Below are 27,856 nucleotides of genomic sequence, written 5' to 3'. Positions count from 1 at the left end.
GAGACAAAACATTAAGGGTTTATGTTTAAAGAATGAGAGACAAAAAATTGCAGAAAATAAATGATAAATTCTTATTTATTGAAAGACATCCAGTTGAGAAATAGAGAAATAATTGTTAGGTAGGCATATATGGCACATGATTAAGTTCCACTAATTCATATTTCCAAATTACACTTTCTGCTAAATCCAGAGCATTATATTCATGCAGCAGTGGTAGGAAGCATTGATTTTTTTTTTTTTTTAATGTCCATCCTCTTGATAAAGCAATGTAACATTAGGAACATTTAGTAGAGTCATCTTCTACCATTTGAGTATGTGATACTCTAATGTTAAGAAATCAAGTCTAAGTCTAGGATATTTAGACTGATTATTTGTGATATACAAAACTCAAGTCAGTTATATAAATCCAGTAGTTGTACCTGGCTTTCACCTTCTTTATGTTGAAATTTTCCATCATTTATGGCTTGTCCCAAGCACAAAATCCTGAGCAATGGGATACCAGGTAATGAAATCATGGTAGCAGGAGCAATGCTTTTGCACATTGTTCAGGAGGCCACGGATTTATCTATAAGTTCTTTTTTCTCTTCTGTAGTATCATTACATATTTCATCAGATATATTAGCTGTAGTAGGTGTAGTCTGGGGAGTCACAGTGTGTCCAAACCCTTGGTAATGACCCATGGGTGAAGGTGGTACAGAAGAGGCAACAGAAATTGCATCTTGTGAGGATGAGGATAACAAGCTTGTATGTTCATTTTGATCTTGATCCTCAGGAAAAAACTTTTTCCTAGGATGTCCCATGACTGTCCTTCCTTTAAAGTAATAGAAAGGTTTCCAAGTTAGTCAAAAGTTATTTTTACCACTATAAACTTACCATGCTAGGAATAAGTCCCCCCTCCCATCTCTCACTTTGAAGAGCTTTACGGGTACTGCTTTAAACAGTGTCTTTTCATGTCTTAAACAGCTTCTAAATTGCCCCAGCAGGAGAACTACAATTATCTATTTGGATGAATGAAATGGCTGGTACTTACCAACATGCCTTACTTGTTCAGAAATATCATCCCTAATATCTGAAACATCCCACATAGCAAGAAAGGAATCAAAGCATGAGCCCTCTTCTGCTTCTTGGACATATGGTTTATATGAGAAAGTGTAGTGATGAGCAATAGCAGCAAGGAACATCTCAATACAGATGATAAAGTCCTATAATAACAAAAACAAAAATAGCAGCCATCTTTCAGCTTAAATCTAGTTTTGTAGATAAAGGAAAAGCACTATCTTTCTCTCTTTTCAAAAAGTATTTCAGTATCAACAGCTGTTTTTTTTCCCCCATAAGATTATATTCATTTTTTCATTTTCCCAAAATAACTCATTTTTGACCTCTTAAAAAAAGGACAAAACTTTACACTACTTCAGTCAAGTATGTTTTTGCAAAGTACAATGCAGTCTCAATCCACTGCCCAAAGACTAGGAAGAGAAATGCACAAAGAGAAACTGACTAGGAAAAACAAAAATCTAGGTTCTGTTCCTGGCTCTACCACAAATTAGTGATGATGGCTAGTCTCTCTAGGGTTCCTCCATTTTCTCCTCTGTGAAGTGAGGATAATAGTAGCCTCACGGCCTGCATGTTGTCAGGTTTAGGAGATAATATGGAAAATGAGTAAACAGTAAAGTTTTATTTACAGAGAGCACTAACCTGGAGTCCTGTGGCCACAGCTTCTACAGTTTGCCATTCCCATGTGTGCTTTTCAGAAATAACGCCAACTTTTACCAACAAAGCAATAACTACTGCTTGCCTATATGTTAGGAAAAGGTAAACGCCATATCTATATCAAGCATAAAATGAGCAGTTGTTTTAAAAATATGCCATTTTAAAAAGTTAAACCCCAGCACAACTTGTGGACCACCACCACCACCACCACCCTACCTTCACAGCATACTCCTGAAGACACCGTATATCTATACTAAATACATTTATTTGCTTTACAAATTTATTCTTCTAGTACAGTTTCATCGTGTGAATTTTGATTATGCATTCTTATACACATGGAACTTCAAAACTTGGTTTATATGTCTTTGTTTTGAAAGTGTATACAAGTAATTAGTAACTAGATTTTAAGTTCTTCCTATACACAGACAATGCCCACAACCTTGAACAATAGGCATTTAAAATAAAGGACACTGAAGTGTTATTTACACATGTATTAATTATTCAGATTATTTTTAAAAACATTTTGAAACCAGTCTTGTTGGAAGTGCTGGAACTAGAGACCAACTCAGAAGGCACTGGACTCCCAAAATGGGAGTCACATTGAACATTGCAAGCACATCCGTGGCTACGACCCTAGGTTAAATTTAAACAGCTAATAATGAGACAGGTTTATATAGTTCTGTAATATAAGAATTTTACTTCAATATTGCTTGTAATGGTGAAAGGATGAGGAACAATCTAAATGTCAATAGGAGAGTAATTAAAAGGTTAGATCCACAGAACAGAATACTTAGTAAAACCAAAAAACAATCCCAAACGATAAGAAAATATATCCTCACTTTACTGACAAAGAACTATATCCACAACATACTTAATATCGTTGAGTTCTGCAAGTTTTTATGGTATGAAACTCTTTCTGTGGCATTTTATATGTGACATTATCTGCACCACAATGTTACTCATTCTTTCTGAGTGGTAGGATTTCAAGGATTTATTCTTTTCCCCCTTTTTGTATTTGTATACTGTTAAATTTGGTGTATTTGTTTCTAGGTCCCCTATCACCCACCCTTTTACTAAATTGGGACCATGTACAGTTTTGCCTTCTGCTTTAAAAAATATATTTTACTAAGCAAATGAGCATTACGTTACATTATTAAATATTCTTATGTTTATCTTCCAAACTGCAGACTATTCTCTTATATGAAAGGACCATCATGTATTTTTTAATGATTCCTCTAGTGTTGAGACAGTTAGGTTGTCTCAAATTATTTTCTTCTTATAAATGTTATGGTGACCATCTGATTATTTCTTTATGAAAAACCAAGAAGGGCTAAACAGATGAACTTTTTTAAAAGGTAAGTAGAGACATTTTAATTCATTTTCTATATTAGGATTATTTTGAAAATCCTCCCTAATCAACAGTATTATTGCCCTGTAGAAAATGCAAACATTACATTTAAGAGAAAGCAACACTTACCAAAAAGAAACAAAAACCACCAGTTTTACACAAAGAAATTTGCCAACAGGTTGGATTGGACTCAGTTCTTCCTTCAGTACTTTATAAAATAGGAGCAGACAATACATGGCAAACTAGAAACAAAATTAACAACAGTTAAACTTACTCAATAAGAAGAACTAAAGACGGTAACAGAAATAATACAGTTATAGAAAACAGAGACCTGGTACAGAGTAATGTTTTAGGCAAATTTTTCTAGGCTTTCTGTTCTGTTATTTTTTAGATTAATAATGAGCTTTTAGAGTTTACTGTGGATGAAAATATAGGATGTGAAATTTCTCAGAAGAGATGCATAATGTCTTCCCTGAAAATGGTTTTCAGCATTCACTTATGGGGGCCCATAAAAAAAACAATGAACAAATGACTGTCATGAGTGGAGGAAAAGGCCCTCATTCAGCCCAAGTAAAAATATATCTGCTTTTTTTTTTTTAAATATATCTGCTTATTAGACAACACAGTAAATAAGTACTATGTGAATAAAATTATGACCATTAAATATGAAAGTAAGCAATCAGGTAAACAATTTTTCTTGAGGGCAGTATGTTAATCCAGCTCAATTTACTTTTTCAAAATAGTTTTTAAGACTTTATTAACTATTTTTAGAAATCAGTTGTAACAACCTAGTGTATTGTACATAAAAATAAACATTTCCCTGAAAGTTTAGTTTTTCCCATTACAGTATATAAAATGTTCATGTAAAATATTTTAGAATATGAAAGCAATAAAGAAAAATACAAAGTTGTCCATAGTCCCATTATCCAACCCTTCCCTTCCACACATAAGGGGCTTTTTTTTTTTTTTTAAAGATTTTTTATTTATTTATTGCCAGAAAGAGACACAGCGAGAGAGGGAACACAAGCAGAGGGAGTGGGGGAGGGAGAAGCAGGCTTCCTGCTGAGCAGGGAGGTCCCGTTGCGGGACTCGATCCCAGGACCCTGGGATCACAACCTGAGCCAAAGGCAGATGCTTAACGACTGAGCCACCAAGGTGCCCTAGGAATATTCTTTTTTTTTTTTTTAAAGATTTTAATTATTTGTCAGAGAGAGAGAACATAAGCAGGGGGAGAGGCAGGCAGAGGGAGAAGCAGGCTCCCCACCGAGCAAGGAGCCTGATGTGGGACTCGATTCCAGGACCCTGGGATCATGACCTGAGCCGAAGGCAGCCGCTTAACTGACTGAGCCACCCAGGTGTATTTTTAAAAAAGATTTTATTTATTTGAGAGCACGCGAGAGCACACAGGGGAGGGGGAGAGGGAGATAGAATCTCAAGCAGACTCCCCGCTGAGGGCTCAATCCCACCACCCTGAGATCACAACCTGGGCTGAAACCAAGAATCGGATGCTTAACCGACTGCATCACCCAGGCATCCCCATAAGGATTATTTTAATGATTACTTAATATTTTGGTCAGTGGAAGAACCATAGTACATTTAAACAGTCCCTATCACTGGGCTTTGCATGGTTTCCAGACTTTGGCTATTACAAATGATAGGCTGTAGGGACGCCTGGGTGGCTCAGTTGGTTAAGCAACTGCCTTCGGCTCAGGTCCTGATCCTGGTGTCCCGGGATCGGGTCCCACATTGGGCTCCCTGCTCAGCGGGGAGCCTGGTTCTCCTTCTGACCCTTACCCCTCTCATGCTCCCTCTCTCCTTCTCTCTCAAATAAATAAAATCTTTAAAAAAAAAAAAGATAGGCTGCAAACACAAACATATTCAAACTAAAAATAAGCCATTTCTTGAGGATACATTCCCAGAAATGGAATTACTGGTTCCAAAGAATATGAACCTATATGCGAAAGCTTTGAATGCAAAGGCATATTATTATAACAAACATCTAATATCACACATGCATGCCACTGCACCTATTATTTTGTTGAAAACATTAAAGATTTTAAATAAAGTACATTTTCTTAAGCTGAAAGTATCAGACATTTATTATTTATTTATGGGGGGGGAGGAAGGTCAGAGGGAGAGGAAAAAGCAAGCCCCCTACTGAGCAGAGAACCCAACGCGGGGCTTGATCCCAGGACCCCAGGATCATGACCTGAGCTGCAGGCAGATGCTTAACTGAGCCACCCAGGCGCCCCAGACAGTTATTTTTTAGAGCATTTCAGTTTCTAGAACATCATTTTTCTTTAAACTTGGCATTTGCAATTTTCCTTTATTCCAAAGATACGAGAGAATTTTATTCTCCCATTTTTATTCAAACCTGGTACTGGGGCGCCTGGGTGGCTCAGTCAGTTAAGCGTCTGACCTTCAGCTCAGGTCATGATCTCAGGGTCCTGGGATTGAGTCCCACATCGGGCTCCTTGCTCAGCGGGGAGCCTGCTTCTCCCTCTCCTGCTGCTGCTCCCCCTGCTTGTGTGCGCTCGTGCGTTTTCTCTCTCTCTCAAATAAATAAATAAAATCTTAAAAAAGAAAAAAACGTTTAAAAAAAACCCAAACCTGGTACTATCATATACCAATTAGACATTTTTTTTTTTAGACAAGACATTTTCTCTTATTGAGTATGCCTAGGTTATGTTTTTTTTAAGGATAGCATTGTGCTTTTATTTATGACATCCACACAACTATGTAATGACTACTAGGACCAAATGAACAAACATGAACAACAGGTCAAGGTAAAAGTCACCAGGTAATTTACAAAGATACTATGTCTTTATATATGTATAAAGACATGTTAAAGTTTCTTCAAGTTCTTTCCTATAAATTGAATTTCAAAATTAAAAAATAACAAACTTTATTCCCAAAGAAACTTCTAAGAAAATTTAGTCATAGATGCTAATTCAATACAATTAAAATTAATATTTACTTACCAATTGTGACATGTTGTTTATTATAACCAAGTAAGTCCAAGCATTTGAAAAGCTAAAGTTCCCTTCATCATATATACCAAGCAGCTCACAGATTCTTAAAAATGGTAAAAATGAGATTTATGATTAAATCAAAATATATTTTAACACATAGCATTGACAGTAATATTTAAATTTAGAAGTCAGTTTATATAAAAGACCCTACAGATAATCACTTGATTTTTGGTCACTGAGGTGGTTTAAAATTAAAAAATTTTTCTAGTAATGCTACCATATGATTATTCCCCCATCTTAAATCTAAAATAAGACACACACATTGAATTAGAAGGGGTAATTACTAGATTAAAAAAAATTACGTTTTTTTGAATTTTGAAATTTTGAAAAGCATGTAATGCTAGTCAATATATACAACTATATTTTTTTCCCCAAACTATTTTGGAAGGTAAATTTTATGAACACCCAGATCTAAGAATTAACTTACATGATTCCCCAGTTTCTAAACTGCAGACAAATAAAGCATGCTTTCATAAATAAATTAGATTTAATTCTAAGGTAAATGTTACTAAAGGATTGCTAGCTCAAAGGTAGAAAAAAGAAATGAATGCTTCTTTCACCTTCTCCTTTCTCCTCTGAACATGCACAATTTAATTATGAATAGCAGACAAAACATGCAATCTACTCACTTTATCTGATATTCTTATATTTTTATTTTACCAGATAGCTTAATGATAATACCATTTTATCTCACCTCCTAAGCCTCGACAGAATTCTTACAAAAGAAAAACATGATTCATCCTTGGAATATAGTACTCATAATCTAAGTTAACCATATAGAAAATAATCCATATAGAAAATAAAACCATATAGTGGACCTAAGGTAGCATACTTTAACTTCATGTAACAGGTATTTTTTTGTAAAGCTGTGCGAACATTAATATTTGAAAAAAAACATTTTAAAAATGTTTTCCAGAAAGCTGTAGAGAATGTTATTTTAAAGAAGAATTCTGTGGTGATTCTTTGCTTATAAATGGTCACCTTATTTATTTTAATATTGTAGGGTTTCTGTATACCATGTTTTTTGAAACAGACTAGATATATATCATAGACAAGTAAATTAATGCTCTTTGTATCAGCTGTTCTCACTTAAGTCAGAGCATGAGGATTTTAAAAAATGATAATATAAATTCTTTGTACTTACAAAGCGACAATGGTGGTGAATGGTCTGACCACTGTATACTGCAAAACACCCAGTTTGCACCTAAATAGCAATACTCTGCCAAATGGGGGAAAAAAAAAACCTTAGCATTTCAACTACTCATTTAAATAGTACCAGATTTTCTCCAAAGCCCCCCAAATTAAAATCACTTTGACAAATGATGCCATATTTATATTTAATCCTTTTAATTTAGTCATTCTAAATGAACAACTGGGGAAGAATGTGGATGGTAGCAAACACTGTTTAAATGCTGTTTTTTAAATTATTTGACGACTACATCTTCTGAAAGGTTTCCCTTTCTGTGTTCAGTCTCAAATTCCTGATTACTGCGGCACAGAAAGAACAAAAGTTTGTCCCTGTATGTTTCTGGAAGAAAGACTGAGTAACATATGAACTGTGTCCATGTATATGTGAAAGTGTATTCAGAAGGTATTATTTACATTTAAGGTTCAGTTTCAAGTTTGGAATTTAAATATTATTCCAGAGAGTATCACTGATTAGATATTATGAAAGGACAAACAAAGATCCTGCATAAACAATTTTTATCCTATTGGTGGGCTCACTCAACATAGGGGAAAATTCACGAAGAGTAACAAAAACAAAACAGGAAGTCCCAAAACAAAAAAGGCTCTCTACCTGACAGCCTTGTACAAGCCTTAAAAGACCAAGTTGCTCTGAGGGCAAATGCTTTATTTAGCACTACTATCAGGAGAACTGATTATCAATGTTATGTATTATGAATCCCCTTTAAGAGTTACATCTAGGGGCACCTGGCTGGCTCAGTCAGTTAAGCGGCTGACTTCTTGATTTCGCCTCAGGTCATGATCTCAAGAGTCCTGGGATCGAGCCCCATGTTATTAGCCTTTGCAGTCAGCTGGGAGTCTGCTTGAGGAGTCTCCCTCCCTCTCCCTCTCCCTCTATGCCTCTCCCCTCTTGTGCACTATCTTTCTCAAATGAATAAATCTTAAAAAAAAATTTACATCTAAACTGAGAAGATTGAGAATCTGGCATACAAGCCTTGAGGTGTTATGTTAATAAGACTGAATAAAGAAACTGCTGGGGTTCTGTGTGCTGAGAGGTTCTTCTCCCTGCTGAGGTGCTTCACTCCCTCTTACAGCTAAGTGTGCCCTCTGTGGGGGCCTAAAGGGTGCACTTGGGCTTGTTGGGAGACCTCTTGAGAGAATGCCTTGGCTATACATGCTGTACTTCCTGCCCCATACTCTTTATAAATGAAGTAAAGTCAATTAGCTACCTTTGAAAGCTGTAGAGAATTAATGAACTGAAGATGTATTTGAAGAAACTGCCCAGAATGTAGCAAAGGCTGAGACAAAGAGGAAAATGTGAGAGTTACAGAAGACAGTAGAGGAAAGGCAAAATCAGAAGAGGTTATGGCTAGGAACTTTGCAGAAATGATTAAAGATATGAATCTACAGGTTGAGGCACCCTGTAAATTAAGCAGGACTAAAACAGAAACAAAATAACCTAAATACTTCATAGTGATCTGCAAAACATCAAAGATGGGGTCTTAAATGCAGGTGGAGACAGATCATCTATAATGGAATAACAAATTGACAGGAGAAGCCTAACAGTAATAATCAAAGCCAGAATTAGAATAAAATCTTCAAAATGCTTGAAGAAAATTCCTGTCAACACAGAATTACACCCAGCAAAACAGTCTTTTAAGAATGAGGGCAAAATAAAGATACTTTTGGATAAGTGTATCTGAGAAAATTTGCCAGTGATAAAATGACACTAAAGGGAACTTAATTTTAAGGGCCAGACTTTAGAAAGAAGGAAATGATCCCACAGAGCGCTGAGATGCAAGGAGCAAGTAAACTTTGTTTATTTATTTATTTGACAGAGAGACAGTGAGAAAGGGAACACAAGCAGGGGGAGTGGGAGAGGGAGAAGCAGGCTTCCCACCGAGCAGGGAGCCTGATGTGGGGCTCAATCCTAGGACCCTGGGATCATGACCTGAGCCAAAGGCAGACGTTTAATGACTGAGCCACCCAGGCGCCCCATGTAAATTGTTAATATTTGTAGTTAAATCTACAAAAGACTAAAAAAAAACTATCCAAAAAAATGTCTAATTTTTAAGATTAAAGTTAGATTTTAAGTAGTCACAGTAAATTTTAGCCTCTTAACTAGTCATGATAACATTAGAAAGTATAACTTTTAAACCCATAAGAAAAAAAATGAAATAAAAAAAATGGAGTAAGAAAATGAAAACAGCAACAATAACAAAATAAAGTAACTACCTACCAATGGAATCTGGAGTAGCACCCGCAGTCAAACAGGTTGATACAATTGCAGTAAAATACGTATTTTCATAATAGGTAAAAGAGTCATGTTAAAATTACAAATAGTCAAAGATTATACCCTGTTTTGCCACTATATGAGCTGTGAAAAAGCTTTTGGTTTTCAAGGTTTCTTAAAAAATATTTTACGGGCGCCTGGGTGGCTCAGTTGGTTAAGCGACTGCCTTCAGCTCAGGTCATGATCCTGGAGTCCCGGGATCGAGTCCCGCATCAGGCTCCCTACTCAGCCAGGAGCCTGCTTCTCCCTCTAACCCTCCCCCCTCTCATGTACTCTAAGTGAATAAATAAATCTTTAAAAAATATATATATATATATATTTTATAGTCACAAACCTATAATATATTAATATTTGTTAAATATGGGTGTTTTAAAACAGATTTTTCTGTTTACATTTGTTTGTATTCCTCTGTTTGGAAAACTTTAAAATTATTTATTAAAATCTTTATTAAAATGTAGATTCCTGAACTGGATCCTAGAAAAAGGACATTAGTGATAAAACTTGGGAAATCTGAAGAGTCTGCAGTTAAAAGTATTATACCAATGTTCGTTCGTTTTTTTTTTAAGATTATTTATTTATTTTTATTTTTTTTTAAGATTTTATTTATTTGACACAGAGAGAGAGCGACAGCAGGAATACAAGCAGGGGGAGTGGGAGAGGGAGAAGCAGGCTTCCCACTGAGCAGGGAGCCTGATGCGGGGCTCAATCCCAGGACCCTGGGATCATGACCTGAGCCAAAGGCAGACGCTTAACGACCGAGCCACCCAGGTGCCCCAAGATTTATTTATTTTAGAGAGAAAAAGAGAACGTGTGAGTGGGGGGACGAGCAGAGGGAGAGAAAGAGAATCTCAAGCAGACTGAGCACAGAACCCCACACTGGGCTTGATCTCACGACCCTGAGATCATGACCTAAGCTGAAATCAAGAGTCCGACGCTTAACTGACTGAGCCACTCGGGCACCGTGCCCACCAGTGTTATTTCTTAGTTTTGACAAATGTACCACGATTACGTAAGATGTTAAACATTAGGAGAAGCTGGCTGAAGGGTGTATTAGAAATCTCTGTCTTGTCTTTGCAACTTCTCTGTAAATTTAAAATTATTCTAAAATAAAGGCTTACTTTAAAATGGAATCAATGATAAAAGGATAGAAGAAAGTGAGACAAAAAGAAAACAGATGTCAAGATTTTAAATGAATATATCAATAATCACAAAAATGTAAATGGCCTAATTTAAGTGATGAATTGTCAGATTAGAATTCAAAAAATACTAAACTTAAAAAAAGTAATATATCTAAAACATAAGGAAATGGAAAGGATGAAAGTCAAAGGTAGAGAAAGATACGCCAGGCAAATACTAAACAAAAGAAAGAACAGGAAAATACCTTTAAGACAAAGAAGTTTTTGGTTTTTTTTTTTTTTATTAGAAAGCATGTGTGTGAGGGGAGAGGGAGGGGAGGAGGAAGAAGGAAGAGGGAGAGAGACTGACTCCATACTCAGCATGGAGCCCAATGCAGGGCTTGATCTCATGACCCCCTGAGATCATGACCCGAGCCAAAATCAACAGCTGGATGCTTAACTGACTGAGCCACTCAGGCATCCAAGACAAAAAAGATTATTTGGAATAGAAACAGCATCAAAATATATAAAACAAAAACTGACAAAAGTACAGAAAGTGACAATCAGTGGCAGAATTTAAGTATCTTTTTCAGTAACTGGCAGTATTAAGTAGCCAAAATCAACAGAAATACAGAAAAATTGAGTAACACATAAGACTGATCCCATGGACATAAATATAATACAGTCATTCATTAATATAGAATATACAATCTCTTCAAACATACAGGGAACCTTTATAGAAACTGATCATGTAGTAAAGGACATGAAACAAATCTTAACCAATTCCAAAGACTGTCTCAGGGCGAGTATATTCTCTGACTGCAATGAAAAGAAATAAAATGAAAATCTACCCCCCACCCCAAATCCTGTTTGGAAATTTAAAATATTCCAGAATAACTCCAGTAAAGAAAAAATCCCAATAGAAATTTAAAAACATTACATGGACGATAATGAAAATATAAAATATAAAATCTGGGATTTATGTGGTGGTGGGATATTAACTAGGTTTACTGTGGTGATCATTTTGCAATACATATAAATAGTGAGTATGGAATGTCATCTTTAAGAGACACATGCGTAGACTCAGATATGATGAGACAGCTTTAAGAAAGTCAGATCGACTTTATGGAGCCAATAAAGCCCCTTGGAAATGTTGGCCTGATACCTTGCTTCCCCTCAGCCTTACCAGGCCCTGCTACCAATACTAGCTGTCCCTGCAGAAGTCTGGACTCAAGGTCAACTGATACGGCTGCAGCCTATGAACAAGCAAGGTCCTGATTCCTTTCCTGAGAGAAGGAGCCTAAGACCCCATCCAGGTTGTACCAGCTCTCAGAGCATGCCCACAGCCCCTTCTCCTTGTCCTAAGATAACCTCCTGACATCAGGGACTCAATTTTGCTTCATTCTGATGTCAAGTCTCCACCCCAAAGTAAACATGGGAATATATGGTACATGTTTCCTGAATGTACGTGCTCCATCTTTTCCCCATGAATAATCATAAATGTCTCTGCCCTTTAAAAAAAAATTGAACAATTTTTTGAACAACTGAAATTAGTATAATTAGTATAATTTATTAACTTAATGTATGTCAATTACATTTTTCAATAAAAAAAAGTTGGAATTAAGTGAATGTAGAACGTGGAGGGAAAATGTAGTTTTCAATGCAGTATTAAAGAAGAAAGGGGGTGGCTGGCCAGCTCCGTCAGAAGACCATGTGACTTGATCTCGGGGTTAAGTTCGAGCCCCACATTAAGTGTAAAGATTACTTAAAAAATTCGGGGTGCCTGAGTGGCTCAGTTGTTAAGTGTCTGCCTTCCACTCAGGTCATGATCTCAGGGTCCTGGGATCGAGCCCCGCATCAGGCTCCCTGCTCGGCAGGAAGTCTGCTTCTCCATCCCCCACTCCCCCTCTTGTGTCCCCTCTCTCTCGCTGTGTCTCTGTCAAATAAAATCTTAAAAAAAAAAAAATTACTTAAAAAATGTAAGAAATCTTTAAAAGAAAGGAAGAAGAAAGGCTATGTAAATTAGTGAGCTAAGACTAACATGTTAGGAAAAGATAGTAAACCAAAAGAAATGGGAAAAAGAAAGTAAAAATAGGGCAGAAATTAATGATAGAGAAAACCAATATATTACACAGAGAATCAACAAAGCCAAAAATCAGTTCTTTTTAAAATGTTTTTTATTATTATTTTTTAATATTTGAGAGAGAGAGCAAGCAGAGCAAGAGAGAGAGCACAAGTGGAGGGAAGGGCAGGGGGAAAAGCAGACTCCCCGCTGAGCAGGGAGTCTGATGCGGGTCTCAATCCCAAGACCCTAAGATCATGATCTGAGCAGAAGGCAGACACTTAACTGACTGAGCCACCCAGATGCCCCCAAAAATCAGTTCTTGAAAAGACTAGTAAAAATAGGCAAACTTCTGACCAGATTGTTCAAAGAAAAAAATTAAAGATACTAATAGCATTAGAAATGGAAAAGGAGGGGCGCCTGGGTGGCTCAGTCGCTAAGCGTCTGCCTTCAGCTCAGGCCATGGTCCCAGGGTCCTGGGATCGAGCCCCGCGTTGGGCTCCCTGCTCAGCGGGAGGCCTGCTTCTCCCTCTCCCACCCTCCCTGCTTGTGTTCCCTCTCTCGCTGTGTCTCTGTCAAATAAATAAATAAAATCTTTAAAAAAAAAAAAAAGAAATGGAAAAGGAATCACAACAACAGATCCAGAAGAGATTGAGAAGATATAAATGTATGTCCATAAAGATTTATTTATTTGAGAGAGTGTGTGTGCGTGCATGAGTGGGGTGGGAGGGGGAGCAGGGAGGGAGAGAGAATCCCAAGCAGACTCCCTGCTGAGCTTGGAGCCCAACTTGGGGCTCCATCTCAGGACCCCGAGATCATGACCTGAGCCGAAATCAAGTAGGACGCTTACTTGACTGAGCCACCCAGGTGCCCCTGCCTATATATTTTAAAACTTTGTTTATTCTGCCTAATTCCTAAAAATTTTATTTGATTTCAGAAACAACAGGAAGCCGAAACAGTTCTATACCTGTCCTCCCACAAGTCCAGGTCTAATCTTTCATGCTATAGTTACAATCTCTTCCTGTGATACACAAATAAAAGGCGATAATGCCTATTTAGGCAATATAATGTGGATATGAAAATCAGACAGGAACAATGTAAAAAAGGAAAATTATAATCTTACTCATGAACATAGATGTAAAAATTCTAAACAAAATATTAGCAAACCAAATCTTGTGTGTAGAAAAGCAGACGATACATCTTAATCACTGAATTTACCCTAGAAATGCAGGGTGTTTTAACATTAGAAAAGCTGTTAATCTGGGGCGCCTGGGTGGCTCAGTCGTTAAGCGTCTGCCTTCGGCTCAGGTCATGGTCCCAGGGTCCTGGGATCGAGCCCCGCATCGGGCTCCCTGCTCCACGGGAAGCCTGTTTCTCCCTCTCCCACTCCCCCTGCTTGTGTTCCCTCTCTCGCTGTGTCTCTGTCAAATAAATAAAAAATCTTTAAAAAAAAAAAAAAAAAGAAAAGAAAAGCTGTTAATCTAATTCACTAGATTAATAGGTTAAAGGCAAAAACCAACCATCTCAATAAATACAGAAAAAGCATTTGATCAAATTTAATCACTCATGATTAAAAATTCAAACAAGCTAGGAGTAAAAGAGAGCTCATTTAACTTGATAAAGGATGCCTACAAAACACCTTTAGAAACATAAAACTCAATTACATTTTATAAGAATTCCCTTTAAAATCAGGAATAATGCAAGAATATCTAGAGATACTCACCAGCACAGTGAGAAGAAAGAGAAATGTATAGTACAGACTGGAAAGCAAAGAGATCCTTCACTTGAAGAGGACTACCTGCACAGAGAACTTACAAAGATCTACAGACTAAGAAAATGTTACAGGATTTTTGGATATAAGACCAATATGCCAAAACCAATTGCCTTTCTACACACTGGAAGCAATTAAAATAATTTTTAAAATAGATGCCATTTATAATAGCAATAAAATACATTTATAAAATCAACAAAGATACACTTCTTTGAGAAAAATGTACTCTACTGAAAGGTAAATGAACAGCTAAATAAGTAGAAGGCTAGGCCATATTCATAGTTTAAGACTCAAAAAATCATAAAGATATCAATAAAGATTGAATTCAATTACAATAAAAAAAATCCCAACAGACTTTTCAAGCAACCTGACAAACTGTTTCTAAAGTTTTTATGTAAGAGCAAAGACCCAAAAATAGCCAAGATAATAGGGTCAGGGCACTTGCCCCTCACTTTAACACTTATTAGTTGATGTTTGGAATTGGTCCAGGAACAGAAAAGTTAACCAACAAAACAGAAAAAAAAACCCAAAACAAAAAGCCACAAACAGACCCATCCATACGTGTTGAAATTTGACATATGACAGAGACGGCAAGATCAGTGAGGTAGAAGGGAGCGAATGGTGCTAGGACAATTAGCTAATGGAATAAAATGAAACTGCATTCCTACCTCACACAACATACACACAAAACATCAAATGTTTATAAATCTTAATGAGAAAATTTTGAAATCTTTAGAAGAAAAGCACAGGACAGTTTTTGTAATCCTATAATTGGAATAATTTTTTGAACAAGACACAAAAAGTATTGACTATAAAATAAATTCAACTATATTAAATTCAAAACTTCCATTTACCAAAAGATTTAATAAAGGTGGCAAAGCATGCCAAAAACTGGAAAAGATATTTTCAATACACACTAAACAAAGAATTAGTATCTAAATATATAAAGATCCCCTCTAAAGCCATGAGACAGACAACCCATTAAAAAATGAGAAACGGGGCACCTGGGTGGCTCAGTCACTAAGCATCTGCCTTTGGCTCGGGTCATGATCCCAGGGTCCTGGGATCGAGCCCCGCATCAGGCTCCCTGCTGCGCGGGAAGCCTGCTTCTCCCTCTCCCGCTCCCCCTGCTTGTGTTCCCTCTCTCGCTGTGTCTCTCTCTGTCAAATAAATAAATAAATAAAATCTTTAAAAAAATTAAAAAATTAAAAAAAAGAGAAACAGAAACAAGCATTCCTTGGAAAGGAAACAAAAATGGTTAATAAACATAAAAAGTTGCTCAACCTCCTTACTAATCAGGGAAATCCAAATTAAGACCACAGCAACACACCACTTTATATTCTCTTGACAGGCAAATATAAAGATTCCAAATGTAGGTGAGAATGTGGTTCAATTAGAAGTGTTTTATACTGTCGGTGGGAGAGGAATATGGTACTGCCACTTCAGAAAACAATTTACCAGTAACAAAGCTGAACAAAACCTAAAGACCTAGCATGCCACTACAAGGTATATACCCTAGAGCATTTTTTTCCAAACTGTCAAATTTAACTTGGTAGGCCATGACCTGAATTTTAAAAACAAAAGGAAAGGAATATATAATAAGGGTTAGTACCATTTCATGAAAACATTTGTTTCACCAGTATACTAAATCAACAGGTAAACTGTTTCCCCTCCTCTCATGAACATACACAAAATTTAAGGTTCATTGAAAGAAAACTCATTATGCTCACTGCTTAAGTTACAACAAGAGGATAAAAAGCAGACTTAGTTTTTTAATCAGTTAACAACTGCACACTTGCCATGGTATTTACATCTTATAACCAAAGCACTATACTGAATTATCCTAAAGAGCAACAGCCTGATTAATTATCAGATTTGTAACGCCAGTTACCTACTAGAGGGAGATTGGTAACCTACAATGTATTTATACACAAGAGATGTTTTATTATTGCTAAAACTGCATTAACTTTGGTAAACAATGTTTTTTTCAAAGGAACGAATACCTGAGTTATAACTATGGATGCATTGCTGACATTATTCAGGCAGAATTCAAGAGTCTTAGGAAAAAATGAAACCAACACAAAGAGAATTAACAAGAATAAATGTTAATTGTGTAGTTAGGAACAAATCAATTGCACAAGCATAGAATAGGGGGATTTTGACCAGTAGCATCATTTGAAAAAGGTCTGGGGTTTTAGTGGACCACTAGCTAATTGTGATGAGTCACTGTGAAGATATAGCTAGATCCTCATTTTAGGTTCTGTATTACTAGGAGGAGAGTCCTAATCAAAGTCAAGCCATCATCATTATATTTACTGGACCACTGCAATCTCTTCCATCCTTCTCCACTTGCAATTCAGTCTACAAAGAACACAATAATCTCTGAAAATGAAATTTGGGCACTAGTCCTCTATTCAACATCCTATAATGGCTTCTCATCTGACAATGACTCTCTCTCCTGACCAAACTTTAGATAGGTCTCCTCTGAGTTGTCTTTTCAACCAGGCATCATTCTTAGGCCTTGTCCTTGGCCTAAGTCAGACTGAGTAAGAATACTGCTAAGTCATCTGCCTACCCTTGACACCTGATTACCCTTGATATTTGATAAGCTGCTCATCCCCCAGTCTTGATATGTAAGTGCTTGGTCTGCCCTTAGCAAGAATTCTATTATGCCATTTTAGAGAGAATCCCCATTCCCTTGATGTCTTCTCTTAGTATTTTTCTATCCAGTGATCGCTTCAATCTGCTCATTAGCTACAAATCTCCCTATCCATATTGTATTTGTTGCTGAGCACAGTATCTCTCCCCCATCCCCAACTTACAATAGTTTTCCCTTACTATTCCTCTTTCATAGTCTCCTGTTCCTTTTCCTTCATAGCATTTCCTGATATAAATAACTCTATATTTGTGTCTTCATTTAATTCCAAACGTGTGAACCAAAATGTAGGTTCCATGAGTTCTACATCTGTTATATGCACTAGGATATATCCGTATACTGGCACACACTAAGTGCTAAATACATATCAAGTGTGTTAATGAACACATTAAGAGCTTATGATTTAAAATAGCTAGGTAGTTCCCTGTCATTGCCAAGTATGTAAACTAGAGACATATTTAGTCCCAATGGTGTACAAATGGTTCTGTATTGCATGGTAGGTAATACAGGTATCCCCAGGTTTTGTATCTACACTGATTAGTATAACTCCAAACCATTCCAGTCATCTTGACTTGCAACTTTCACCTTATTCCCCATTATCAGTGATCAAGTCCTACCAGTTCTTCAGTTGCAGTCTCTTTCCTTTCTCTTCCAATTTCATCCCTCCTTTGCAGCTTATCTCACAAATGGACTAGTAATAATAACCTCCTAATTTCCCCATTTCTGGAATCTTCCTGCCTCTAATGCATTCTGTATAGTATTGCACAATTAATCCTTCTAAAATGCTATCTTCAAACGTTTCCTTGCTGAAAAATATCCAATGGCTCATTCATATAAAAAATGCAATCTTAGCTTCAACTGACATTTTCAGGCTTTATTTTCCTTTACTGTCCTCTATGGATATATAAGGCTAACAGCCCATTATTTAGTACTAGAATAAACACTATTTGTTGCTCCTATTTCATATCATATGCTGTTTCCCCACCTAGACTATCTTTCCCTGGGTCTTACACCTGATTTTGTCATTAACCAGCTATGTAATCCTGAGTAAATCTCTGTAGATCCTGGGTCCCAATAGTAAAAGGATGTTGATTAAATGCTTTATGATGTTTTTTCCCTGCAATGTTTTAAGTTTTCTATTTAGGATAAATAAAGTACAAGAGAGTACTCTGTATGTATGGATTATAAAAATGTGTTTTCTTACTCTTTAAACTTGACTATGAACTACTTGAGGGTAGGAACTCTTCTTAAACTTTCTGTCCTGCTCATAGTACTTAACACGCTGCTTTGCAGAGACCTGACTGATGCTTAAAAACATAAAAAGATTAAAACAAAACATACTTACTCTCCCATAGTCCATGGTGGACAGCAACATAAAGGAGGGAAATGTTTCTGCTGATCTTTGGCTTCAAGGATTAATACCAGATTTGGATACCGGTTAGTTAGATAATTGGTAAGGAATCCCATAAAGTTGTAAATGACATAAGCTTCATAACATTCTCTGCAGGTATCCACATATATTGCAATGCTGGGATATTTCAAAGCTATCCACTATGAAAAAGCACAGATGTTAAAAACAGTTGCAGCTAAGATAAAACGAATTGCCATTCCAATTCATGGTAATCACAATGCTAATTTTTAAACTTGAGATGTCTTATCACATATTTACATCAAACTTTCTAAAATTTATGAGAGCTCCCAGACAATCTGTGAAATGAACTTTTAAAAGCAATAAACATACTGGATATTGGTAAAAACATTCGTGTTGGGGGGTAAATAGTGAATATGAAGAAAGAAGCTAAATTATTTTGTTATTGGGTTCTTAAATATAATCTGAAATTTTCCTTGAGATGGTCATAGAAAATGCAATTAAAGACATTTCCTTTATATGTCATCAAATTAAGGCAGTCATCTGTGACAAATGCCTGTTAGACTCCATCAAGGAAGGGTTTTTTTTTTACCCCCAAATAAAAGATTTAATAAATAAAAAGGATGATAATGTAATTTTAAATATTAAAATCTTTAAAGGACTAAGAACTAGTACTTGGAAATTTTAAAAGATTAAGCAAAGAAAATACCTATAGATTTTTTAAAATTTAAAACACCCATCTTTTCTATTGTCATACTTCATCTTTCTTATTAACATTAAAAACAAGTGAATCTTTTCACTTTTCTTATTAATCTGACTTCTTATTGCCAAATAATAAACTTTCATTACCTTAAGCATTCTGTAAATATAGCTGTATCATCAAGCAAGTTCTTAGCTAATGAGATAAAATGAAACATACTTACACTATCTAAACTGTATATGGGTACCATCCAAAGAATCCTAGTTGGAAAGCAAAGCATAAGTTAAAAACATTTTACATCATATTTATGAAATAAGTGAACATAACACTAGAAGAATTAAAATATATTAATATTTACCTTATTATTGGTTTCTGTAGTTCCGGTTGTGTATAATGTACTAAATGTTGCAATATCACCCAAAGTGATACAGGTATAGTCAATAGCAAAAAGATTCCAGCAATAAACCAAGCCTTGGTGTGTATTCCAACCTTAAAAAAAAACGTATTAAAATAAATCCTGATATTAAAACTAAAAAGCTAAATAAAATATTTTTATTTTTTACATTTATGTTTGATTATTAAGGAGGCCCAACATTTTCCAAATGACTAGTGGCTATTATTTTTCTTTTTCGAAAAACAGCCTATTTGTGGTTTTGCAGAGGGAGGGGGAGGATTTTTCCTCATGGGGTTGAGCATTTTTCCTTGTGAGGCCTTTTGTAACAGCACTGTGTACCTTAAGAATATTAACATTCTATCATTTCTCCTCAGCTTGTTGTCTTTTATATTTGATTATTGTGTTTGGGGATGTACAGAAGTTTTTAAATTTTCCACAAGTCAAGTCTAAAAATCTTTAAAAAATTTTATTTTATTTTTTTTTTTGAGAGAGAGAGAGAGCGCACACGCACGCGGTGGGGAGGGGCAGAAGGGCAGGGAGAGAGAGTGAATCACAGGCAGGCTCCATGCTCAGGGCAGAGCCCAACACAGGGCTTGATCTCATGACCCTGCGATTATGATCTGAGCTGAAACTAAGAATCAGACACTTAACTGAGCCACCCAAGCGCCCCCAAAAATCTTTTATGGTCTACACCTTTGTTTTTATGTTTGGAGAGTTAAAATCCTACCTACATTTTCTGTGAATTTTATTGTTACCCAACATGTTAAACGTGTATTGAGTATTGCCTAACACTTTTAACCCTCCCACTTGATGATAAGTACTGCTACAACTACTGTCCAGACAAACTGTGTTAATATGGGCTACCCCTCTTATATACAACAGTATCAACTCAGGATATTACATTTTAAAAAGCTCTAATTTCTTTTTTTAAGTCAGTATCTGATCAATATTTTATCCTTTAAAAGCTCAATTTCTAAAAATATACTTTGAACAATCTCATCTTTTTTTTTTAAGATTTTATTTATTTATTTGAGACAGAGAGACAGAGAGCACGAGGCAGGGGGGAGGAGCAGTGGGAAGAGAGAGGAGCAGACATGCTGAGCAGGGAGCCAGATGCAGGGCTGGATCCCAAGGACCCTGGAATCATGACCTGAGCTGAGTGAGGGCAGACAGCTGACTGAGCCACCCATGCACCCCTGAACTATCTCATCTTAAGGTAGAGTTGAAATGATTCACTCACTTCCTGGCAAAAAAAAAAGAAACTCTGTTCTATCTGTGGGGCCCTAAGGAATGAATTTTATATTAATTTGTGAATTCACTCTTCAAGGCAGGAGTACAAGTTAATGCTAACTTTTTTTTTTTAAACATTTTATTTAGTTATTTGACAGAGAGAGACAGCGAGAGAGGGAACACAAGCAGGGGGAGTGGGAGAGGGAGAAGCAGGCTTCCCGCCGAGCAGGAAGCCTGATGTGGGACTCGATCCCAGGACCCCGGGATCATGACCTGAGCCGAAGGCAGACGCTTAATGACTGAGCCACCCAGGCGCCCCAATGCTAACTTTTTAAAGGAAAAAAGTGGCATTTAATTTTGGTACTTTTGGGGTTTGAACAGTTAATTAAAAGAGCTGAAGTCCACAACTTCTAATTTTACTGTTTTGAACAAGATACTTTTTTTCAACAGGAGTATAAAAAACAAAAGTATAGAGAACAAATGTATTTTTCTAACAATGAACTTCTATACTAAACAGTATGGAAAACTTGAAAAGCAAATACAGTTAGCCCTTCAACAATTTGGGAGTTAGCACCCCCAATTCCTGCACAGTTGAAAATCTGTATGTAATTTTTGACTCCCCAAAAACTACTAAGAGCCTACTGTTTGACCAGAAGCCTTACCAATATCATAAACAGTCCTTTAACACACATTTTCTATGTTACATATATTATATACTGTTTTTTTTTACCATAAAGCAAGCTAGAGAAAAGAAAATGCTATTAAAAATAATAAGAGAAAATACATTTACAGTACAACACTGTATTTATTGACAAATATCTGTGTATAAGTGGACCTGCAGTAGTTCAAACCCATGCTGTTCAAGGGTCAACTACACAAAAAGTCTTGCTGAATGCTGGAGATTAATCAAAATAGTAAGTGAAAAGCGAGTATGTGAAGGTGAAGATTCTAAAAGGAATATCTGAGCAATCATTTTCCAGGGATTTTTGTTTGGCTCAATTTCATTTAAAATTGAGTACAGGTGGTCCCAGACTTACCTGGTTCAACTTTCAATTTCTTGACTTTACAATGGTACAAAAGTGATATGCATACAGTAGAAACTATACTTCAAATTTTGATCTTTTCCTGAGTTTTCTGCTATGTGGTATGATATTCTTCTCCTGATGCTGGGCAGGGGCAGGGAGCTGTAGCTCCCAGTCAGCCATGGGATCGCGAGGGTAAACAATCTACACACTTACAACTTCCTCCACGTGCGATGGCGTTACATCCCAATAAACCCATAAACCCATCGTGGTTGAAATACCCTAAGTTGAAACTGCATTTAATGCACTTAGCCTGCCAAATATTATCTTGCCTACCTTAAACATGCTCAGAACACTTGTATTAGCCTACAGTTGGGCAAAATCATCTAACACACAGCCTGCTTTATAATAAAGTGTTCAAGATCTCATATCTCATATAATTCAATGAATACTATACTGAAAGTGAAAAACAGAATGGCTATATGGGCACAGAATGGCTTTAAATGTATTGGTTGTTTACCCTCATGATTGCGTGGCTGCCTGAAAGCTACAGCTTGCTGCACAGGCCCAGCATCATGAGAAGAACATTATACTACACAGCACTAACCCAGGAAAAGATCAATATTCAGGATTTGAAGTACGGTCTCTACTGAATGTATACTGCTTTCACACCATTATAAAGTCAAAAAATCCTAAGTCAAACCATCATAGTTGAGGACCTTCTGTACCCACACAGCCATTCTGTTTTTCACTTTCAGTACAGTACAGTATCCAATAAATTACAAGAGATACTCAATACTTTATTATAAAATAGGCTGTTAGATGATTTTGCCCAACTGTAAGCTACTGTAAATGTTCTGAGCATATTTAATGTGGCTAGGCTAAGCTATGATGTTTGGCTGGTTGAGTGCATTAAATGCATTTTTACGAACAATATTTTCCACTTATGATGGGCTTATCAGGACATAACCCCATTATAAGTCAAGGAAGACCTGTATTCATTTTAATAATAGCAGCATATTCTAGATCTTCTCTGTTATAAGGTGATAATTAAGAACAGTACTGTCAAGTAATTTTAATGGGCCCATATTTGTTTTTATAATTGCCTTAGTGGTAACTTGGTGGTAGACTTAAGAGAAAAATGATGTGCTTGTGACTAATGAAGGCCAAGCATCCTCAGTGTGCTATAAAAAAGAAAGTTCTTTTCAAATGATCATAAAACAAGTGACTAGAGAACTGAGTCATTTCAGTAGAGTGATGCCAAATTAAAAAAAAAAAAACTTGCATCACAGAGTTAGTACCATTTTTACATTGCAGGTGGTAGTTTCAGAAACACATCATCTGTTCACATTAATGCCATTAATTTGAATCATGATTTTATAGTTGTTTGACTTTTGAGTTACCTAAAAAAGCTATATGCATAAGAAATCTAATCTGTTTTGTGTGTGCACATATTTAAGATGCACAATAAGTAAATGTTAGGTATCTGTAGAAATTATTAATATAATTATTACCTTTAATTTACATTTACTTCTAAATAAATTATTCACACTTGAGACACACTGATATGAGGGTATCATTATTTAGACTTATCAGCCAGAAGCGGGGTTGTTTTGGTTCACAAAACAAGGAGGAGATAAGTAGAATAGACTCCCCCCCCCCCCCCAACGGTAACTTGAAGAAAGTAGAGAGAAAAGAAAAAACCATTAAGGACAAACATCCAGGAGTGAGTTAAGTGAACCTGAGCCAAATGCTTTCAGAGCAGAGGAAAGTGCAGTAAGAGTGCTCTCTGGGTCCAATCCTCCCGGGAAGAGAGGAGCACTTAACATAAAGAGTAGCTACTTGGGGCATAAGTACACATAGGGCAGGGTAAAATGACTGCAGAGTAGTGTGACATTATGTGTGCATTTAACTTACTGGACTTTCATTATACAAGCTCAGCCAAGTGAGAGACAGAAATAGTTTAAGTAGTGCAGATGGTCATCTTGCCATTCCAGTAAATAAGTATATGCCCCACCATGGGCATGGGATGGGCTCTATGAACTTCTTGTTTTCTACAATTTCAGTTCCCACTGACTTCTCACAGTGTCAAACACAGGGATTCTAGTGTTTAAAAGACAAATGTTTTTCATGCAAAACTGTCCCTAAACATTTAATGCTCAAGCAGATGTATGTGACTCTGCTTTAGGTGTTCAACTGAGAACCTAATCCCAACTAAGATGTTATTCCACAAGAAAAAGAATTGCTGCTCCAAAGCAATACTGAAATTTTAAAAACAACAGTGATAATTAGGGCTTCCTGTACACCTACTACATGGCAGGCCCCATGTTAAGCATTTTAGATACATAAACTCATTTAGTGAATAATGATGAACAGAATGATATATTGTATATAAGGCACTTAGCACAATGTTAGGTTAGCCACTATCTCTGTTTCAGTTTTCACATCTACAGAACGAGGACAATTCCTATGCTTCAGGGTTTTTAAGAAGATTAAATAAGATTATACCTAAATCTTGGGGACGTGCTCTAGTTATTGTATGTAACCTTAAAAACAAAACAAAATAAGGAAAAAAAAAAAAAGCTTCCCTCATCCACACTCCTATCTACAATGCCATTCATTTTTCTGGTCCATTTCAGAGTCAAAATACTCAAAACAAAACCAAAAATGAACAAAATACTTGTCTTCATATCCTGATATCACTTCTTTGCCTCACATTCATTCTTCCAACAACTCCCTCTAGTTTCAGCTCTTACAACTCCACTGAAACCATTACTAGGATCACCAGTGACCCTCCTATCTTAAGAAAACCAACAGACGTCTCAGTAGCACTGGACATCGTTCACTATTTACTTCCTGAAACACCCTCCTGTTCTGGCTTCCATGACACCACTCTTTTGGCATTCCGTTTCCTCACCGGCTGATGCTTTTTTGTTAAGTTCCTATTCCTCTACCAGATTTCTAAATGTTGGTGCCAGGTCCTCAGCCTTTATAATCTCATCCATCCTTATGGCTTTATTATTTTTTTTCAAAGATTTTATTTATTTATTTGACAGAGAGAGAGAGGAAGAAGCAGGCTCCCCACTGAGCAGGGAGCCAGACATCGGGCTCCACCCTGGGACTCCAGGATCATGACCTGAGCCCAAGGCAGGCACTTAACCAACTGAGCCACCCAGGCATCCCATCCTTATGGCTTTAAACACCATCTCTGTTCTGACAACTCTCATATTAATATCTGCAGCTCAAACCTTTCTGAGCTCTAGACTTGCATACCCAACTGTGTATCTGACATGCCCATCTGATTGTCTCTCACATACCTCAAACTAAATGTCTAAAGCAGAACTCAATTTCTCTCAAACCTGTCCCTATCAATTTTCCATCCCACTAACTGGCATCACCATTTACCCTGTTGTTCAAGATAAAAACCTCACAGTCATTCTTGATTTCTTTTTCTCTCGTTGCCTCTCCTCCCCAACCCAACCTACTGTCAAGTCTTGTTTCTTCACTGCCAACGATACTTAAAATTCAGTTTTCCATCTCTATTTCTGCTATCCTGATTTGGGCTGTAAGTCATTGTAACTCGGGTACCAATGACCTCTTAACTACCATAAAGAGCTTTCTAAAGTCCTTTACTTCCACTTAATTTTCCATAGCTGGTAGCATAGCCATTTTGTACAGTTTTATTTTATTGATTTGGTTTTTTTTTGTTGTTGTTGTATTGGTCTCCACCACTAAGTTCCATGCAGGTGGGTGCCAGGTTTTTAGCTCTCACCATATAGAACACAAGCCTGATTTATCACTGTGATGAAGGAAAGCTTGAAATTTTTAAAACAGGATGTAAAGGAATAATACCATCTGGAGTAAGAGCATGCCACGAAGGGGGAACATTTAATGCAAAGGCCCTAAGGAGGTAGCCTACCCCACATGTGTGAGCAAAGTCGTTGTGGTGGAAGCCCAGAATTGGGGAAAGTCAGAGGGGAATGAGGCAGGGGTGGTGTCAGATTATGTTGGGCCATAATGGGCATAGTTAGAGATATTGGCTTTCAATCTGGGACTATGAGTGATTGGAAAATTTAGAGAAGAGGCACATAATGTGACTTATGTTTTAATTAGATACTTTGGCTGTTGAATTGAGAATAGTCCAGACAAGACATGAAGAGAATTTGGTTCAGGGTGTTTGCAGTAGAGATTGCAGATTAAAATTTTCCTTAAAAGCTGGCACTTAAAAACTACAGTTAACTAACAACTAAGAGAAATCTTAAACTAGGTTGATATTATACATATTAGCCTTAAAAGGAGTTACTATACCACACTCCAAAAAAATACTCCCAAGTAAAAGATACCTACTTTGTATTAAGATGTCTATACTTGAATTCTGGTAGGTAAATTATGAGAATAACCTAAACATCTAACAAATGGGGAATATTTAATGTAGTGGAATGTTATATTAACATTAAAAATAACTACATAGAATATGCCAATATGGGAAAGTCAACAAAATATAATTTAGTGAACATACAGAAAACAAATGTATATTAAGCTGCATTTTGTTTAATTATGGAAAAATCATTTCCATAATAAAAAGCCTAAAATAGCCAGGTCTTGCCAATGCTCTTGTAAAACAGGTGTTGTTAAATAAAAGTACTTTCTGGTATTTATTAACTTAGAATTTAAAATTCATTATACAATTTTTATAAAGTACCCATCTAAGTTGAGTATTTACCTTGGGGTCTTCCCGCTTGTAGTACTTTACTGATGTCACAATAAGAATATGACATCAAAAAATATACAAGGAACTTTTTGCAAAATCTTTGTGGGTTAAAACCTAATGTGTAAGTAAAAACAAACTACAAAGTTAAACCAACTAGAATCCTTTAATTCAGGAAGCTAGTTAAATGCTAGTAAAATTCAATACATGGTTTTCAAGGTAGTTTATTTGATCTAGTTAAGTCCAATATCTGAACAGATCAGATTTCAGGAATAAAATTACCTTACTTTCTGGGAATTGATGAATACTTGCAAAAGAGTGCTCTTCTAAGCAGCAATCTTAATATATTCTAACTATTTTCTCGACCTGGTCCTCCTTCCACCTGCAGCATGCTTTGAAAAACCGTGAACAAGAAACCAGACAGGTTTATCAACTAAGACTGGGCTCATTTACATGACAATTTTCAGGATATAGAGTCTGGGGCATCTGGGGTAAAAATGGGCAACTTTAAAGGGTAGAGGCTGATGGTGAAGGACACTCTTACCTCCAGCTTCTGTAATTCCCACACGCATAGAGGAACCGCAACCACTATGGACACCAGGTAGATGACCACCGCTAAAGGTCGAATCCACTGTCTCCAGTTCCTCCAGGTACAAGTGCAAGGCATGTTTCCGCATAAATCAGCTCCAAGTAGCAAGGAAAAAGAGCTCGAAGGAGACTGTAATGGGGAGCCCTGTTCTTTGGCTGTTTTGTCAACTCGCATACTACGGAGAAACAGCTGTTGGGCGACTTTACCAGTAGCTCGAGTCGCCTCCTCGGCCCGCGTTGTGCTTTCTGCTGCTGTTACCGCAACTGCGGCCGCTCAGGGTGCTACCAGGGAGCAGTGCGGGCAGCATCCTTTCTTCCCTGCCCCGCATCTACCCAGTTTTTCCGCGGTGGAATCCCCGGGTGGAGGCGCTGCCCTCACCTGGGTATCGCCCAGAGCTCCGCCTGCACCATGGCCTCGCGGACAGCGGCGCCGACCAGGACCGACTTCTAAACACCCTGCACACAGTTCGGTTCCGCCCCGCAGCTGCCTACCCACTTGCTCTTTTCTTGGGAGGTGGAGCTTCCTCCCTCCCGCACGTGCAGGCGTCTCTTGGCCCGATTCTGCTGGCAGATAAGAGGCAAGCACTCAAACCCGCCGGCCCAAGATTTCCTCACTCACTCCCACGGGACATCCCCCACAGCGGAACCCAAAGCCACCCCAAGGCTTCCGCTT

General features: G+C 37.0%; 1 protein-coding gene across 1 annotated transcript; it reads right to left on the bottom strand.

Annotated features, from left to right (window-relative positions):
• Positions 1–57: 57 nt before the first annotated feature.
• On the bottom strand, positions 58–27,856 carry TMEM184C (transmembrane protein 184C). Its single transcript, XM_032412958.1, has 10 exons — positions 27,140–27,856; positions 19,600–19,730; positions 19,465–19,501; positions 18,518–18,723; positions 7,235–7,309; positions 6,040–6,133; positions 3,188–3,300; positions 1,696–1,795; positions 1,031–1,202; positions 58–811 (listed from the first exon to the last, which is right to left on the bottom strand). Exons 1-10 carry the CDS (start codon positions 27,356–27,358, stop codon positions 546–548), a joined length of 1,413 nt encoding a protein of 470 aa, XP_032268849.1. The 5' UTR covers positions 27,359–27,856; the 3' UTR covers positions 58–545.

Source organism: Phoca vitulina, unplaced genomic scaffold (assembly GCF_004348235.1).
Source record: "Phoca vitulina isolate PV1807 unplaced genomic scaffold, GSC_HSeal_1.0 scaffold14, whole genome shotgun sequence".
NCBI classification, from domain to species: Eukaryota; Metazoa; Chordata; class Mammalia; order Carnivora; family Phocidae; genus Phoca; species Phoca vitulina.
This window is presented reverse-complemented; position numbering and strand designations above follow the sequence as displayed.

Bases quoted from the DNA above. Each gene is read 5' to 3' on its own strand.
- TMEM184C (XM_032412958.1), bottom strand. From the start codon at position 27,358: ATGCGAGTTGACAAAACAGCCAAAGAACAGGGCTCCCCATTACAGTCT. The intron at 19,731-27,139 runs GTAAGAGTGTCC...TTTTTTTTTAAG, and splicing joins GGGAATTACAGAAGCTGGAG to GTTGGAATACACACCAAGGC. The intron at 19,502-19,599 runs GTAAATATTAAT...CTTTCCAACTAG, and splicing joins CTACAGAAACCAATAATAAG to GATTCTTTGGATGGTACCCA.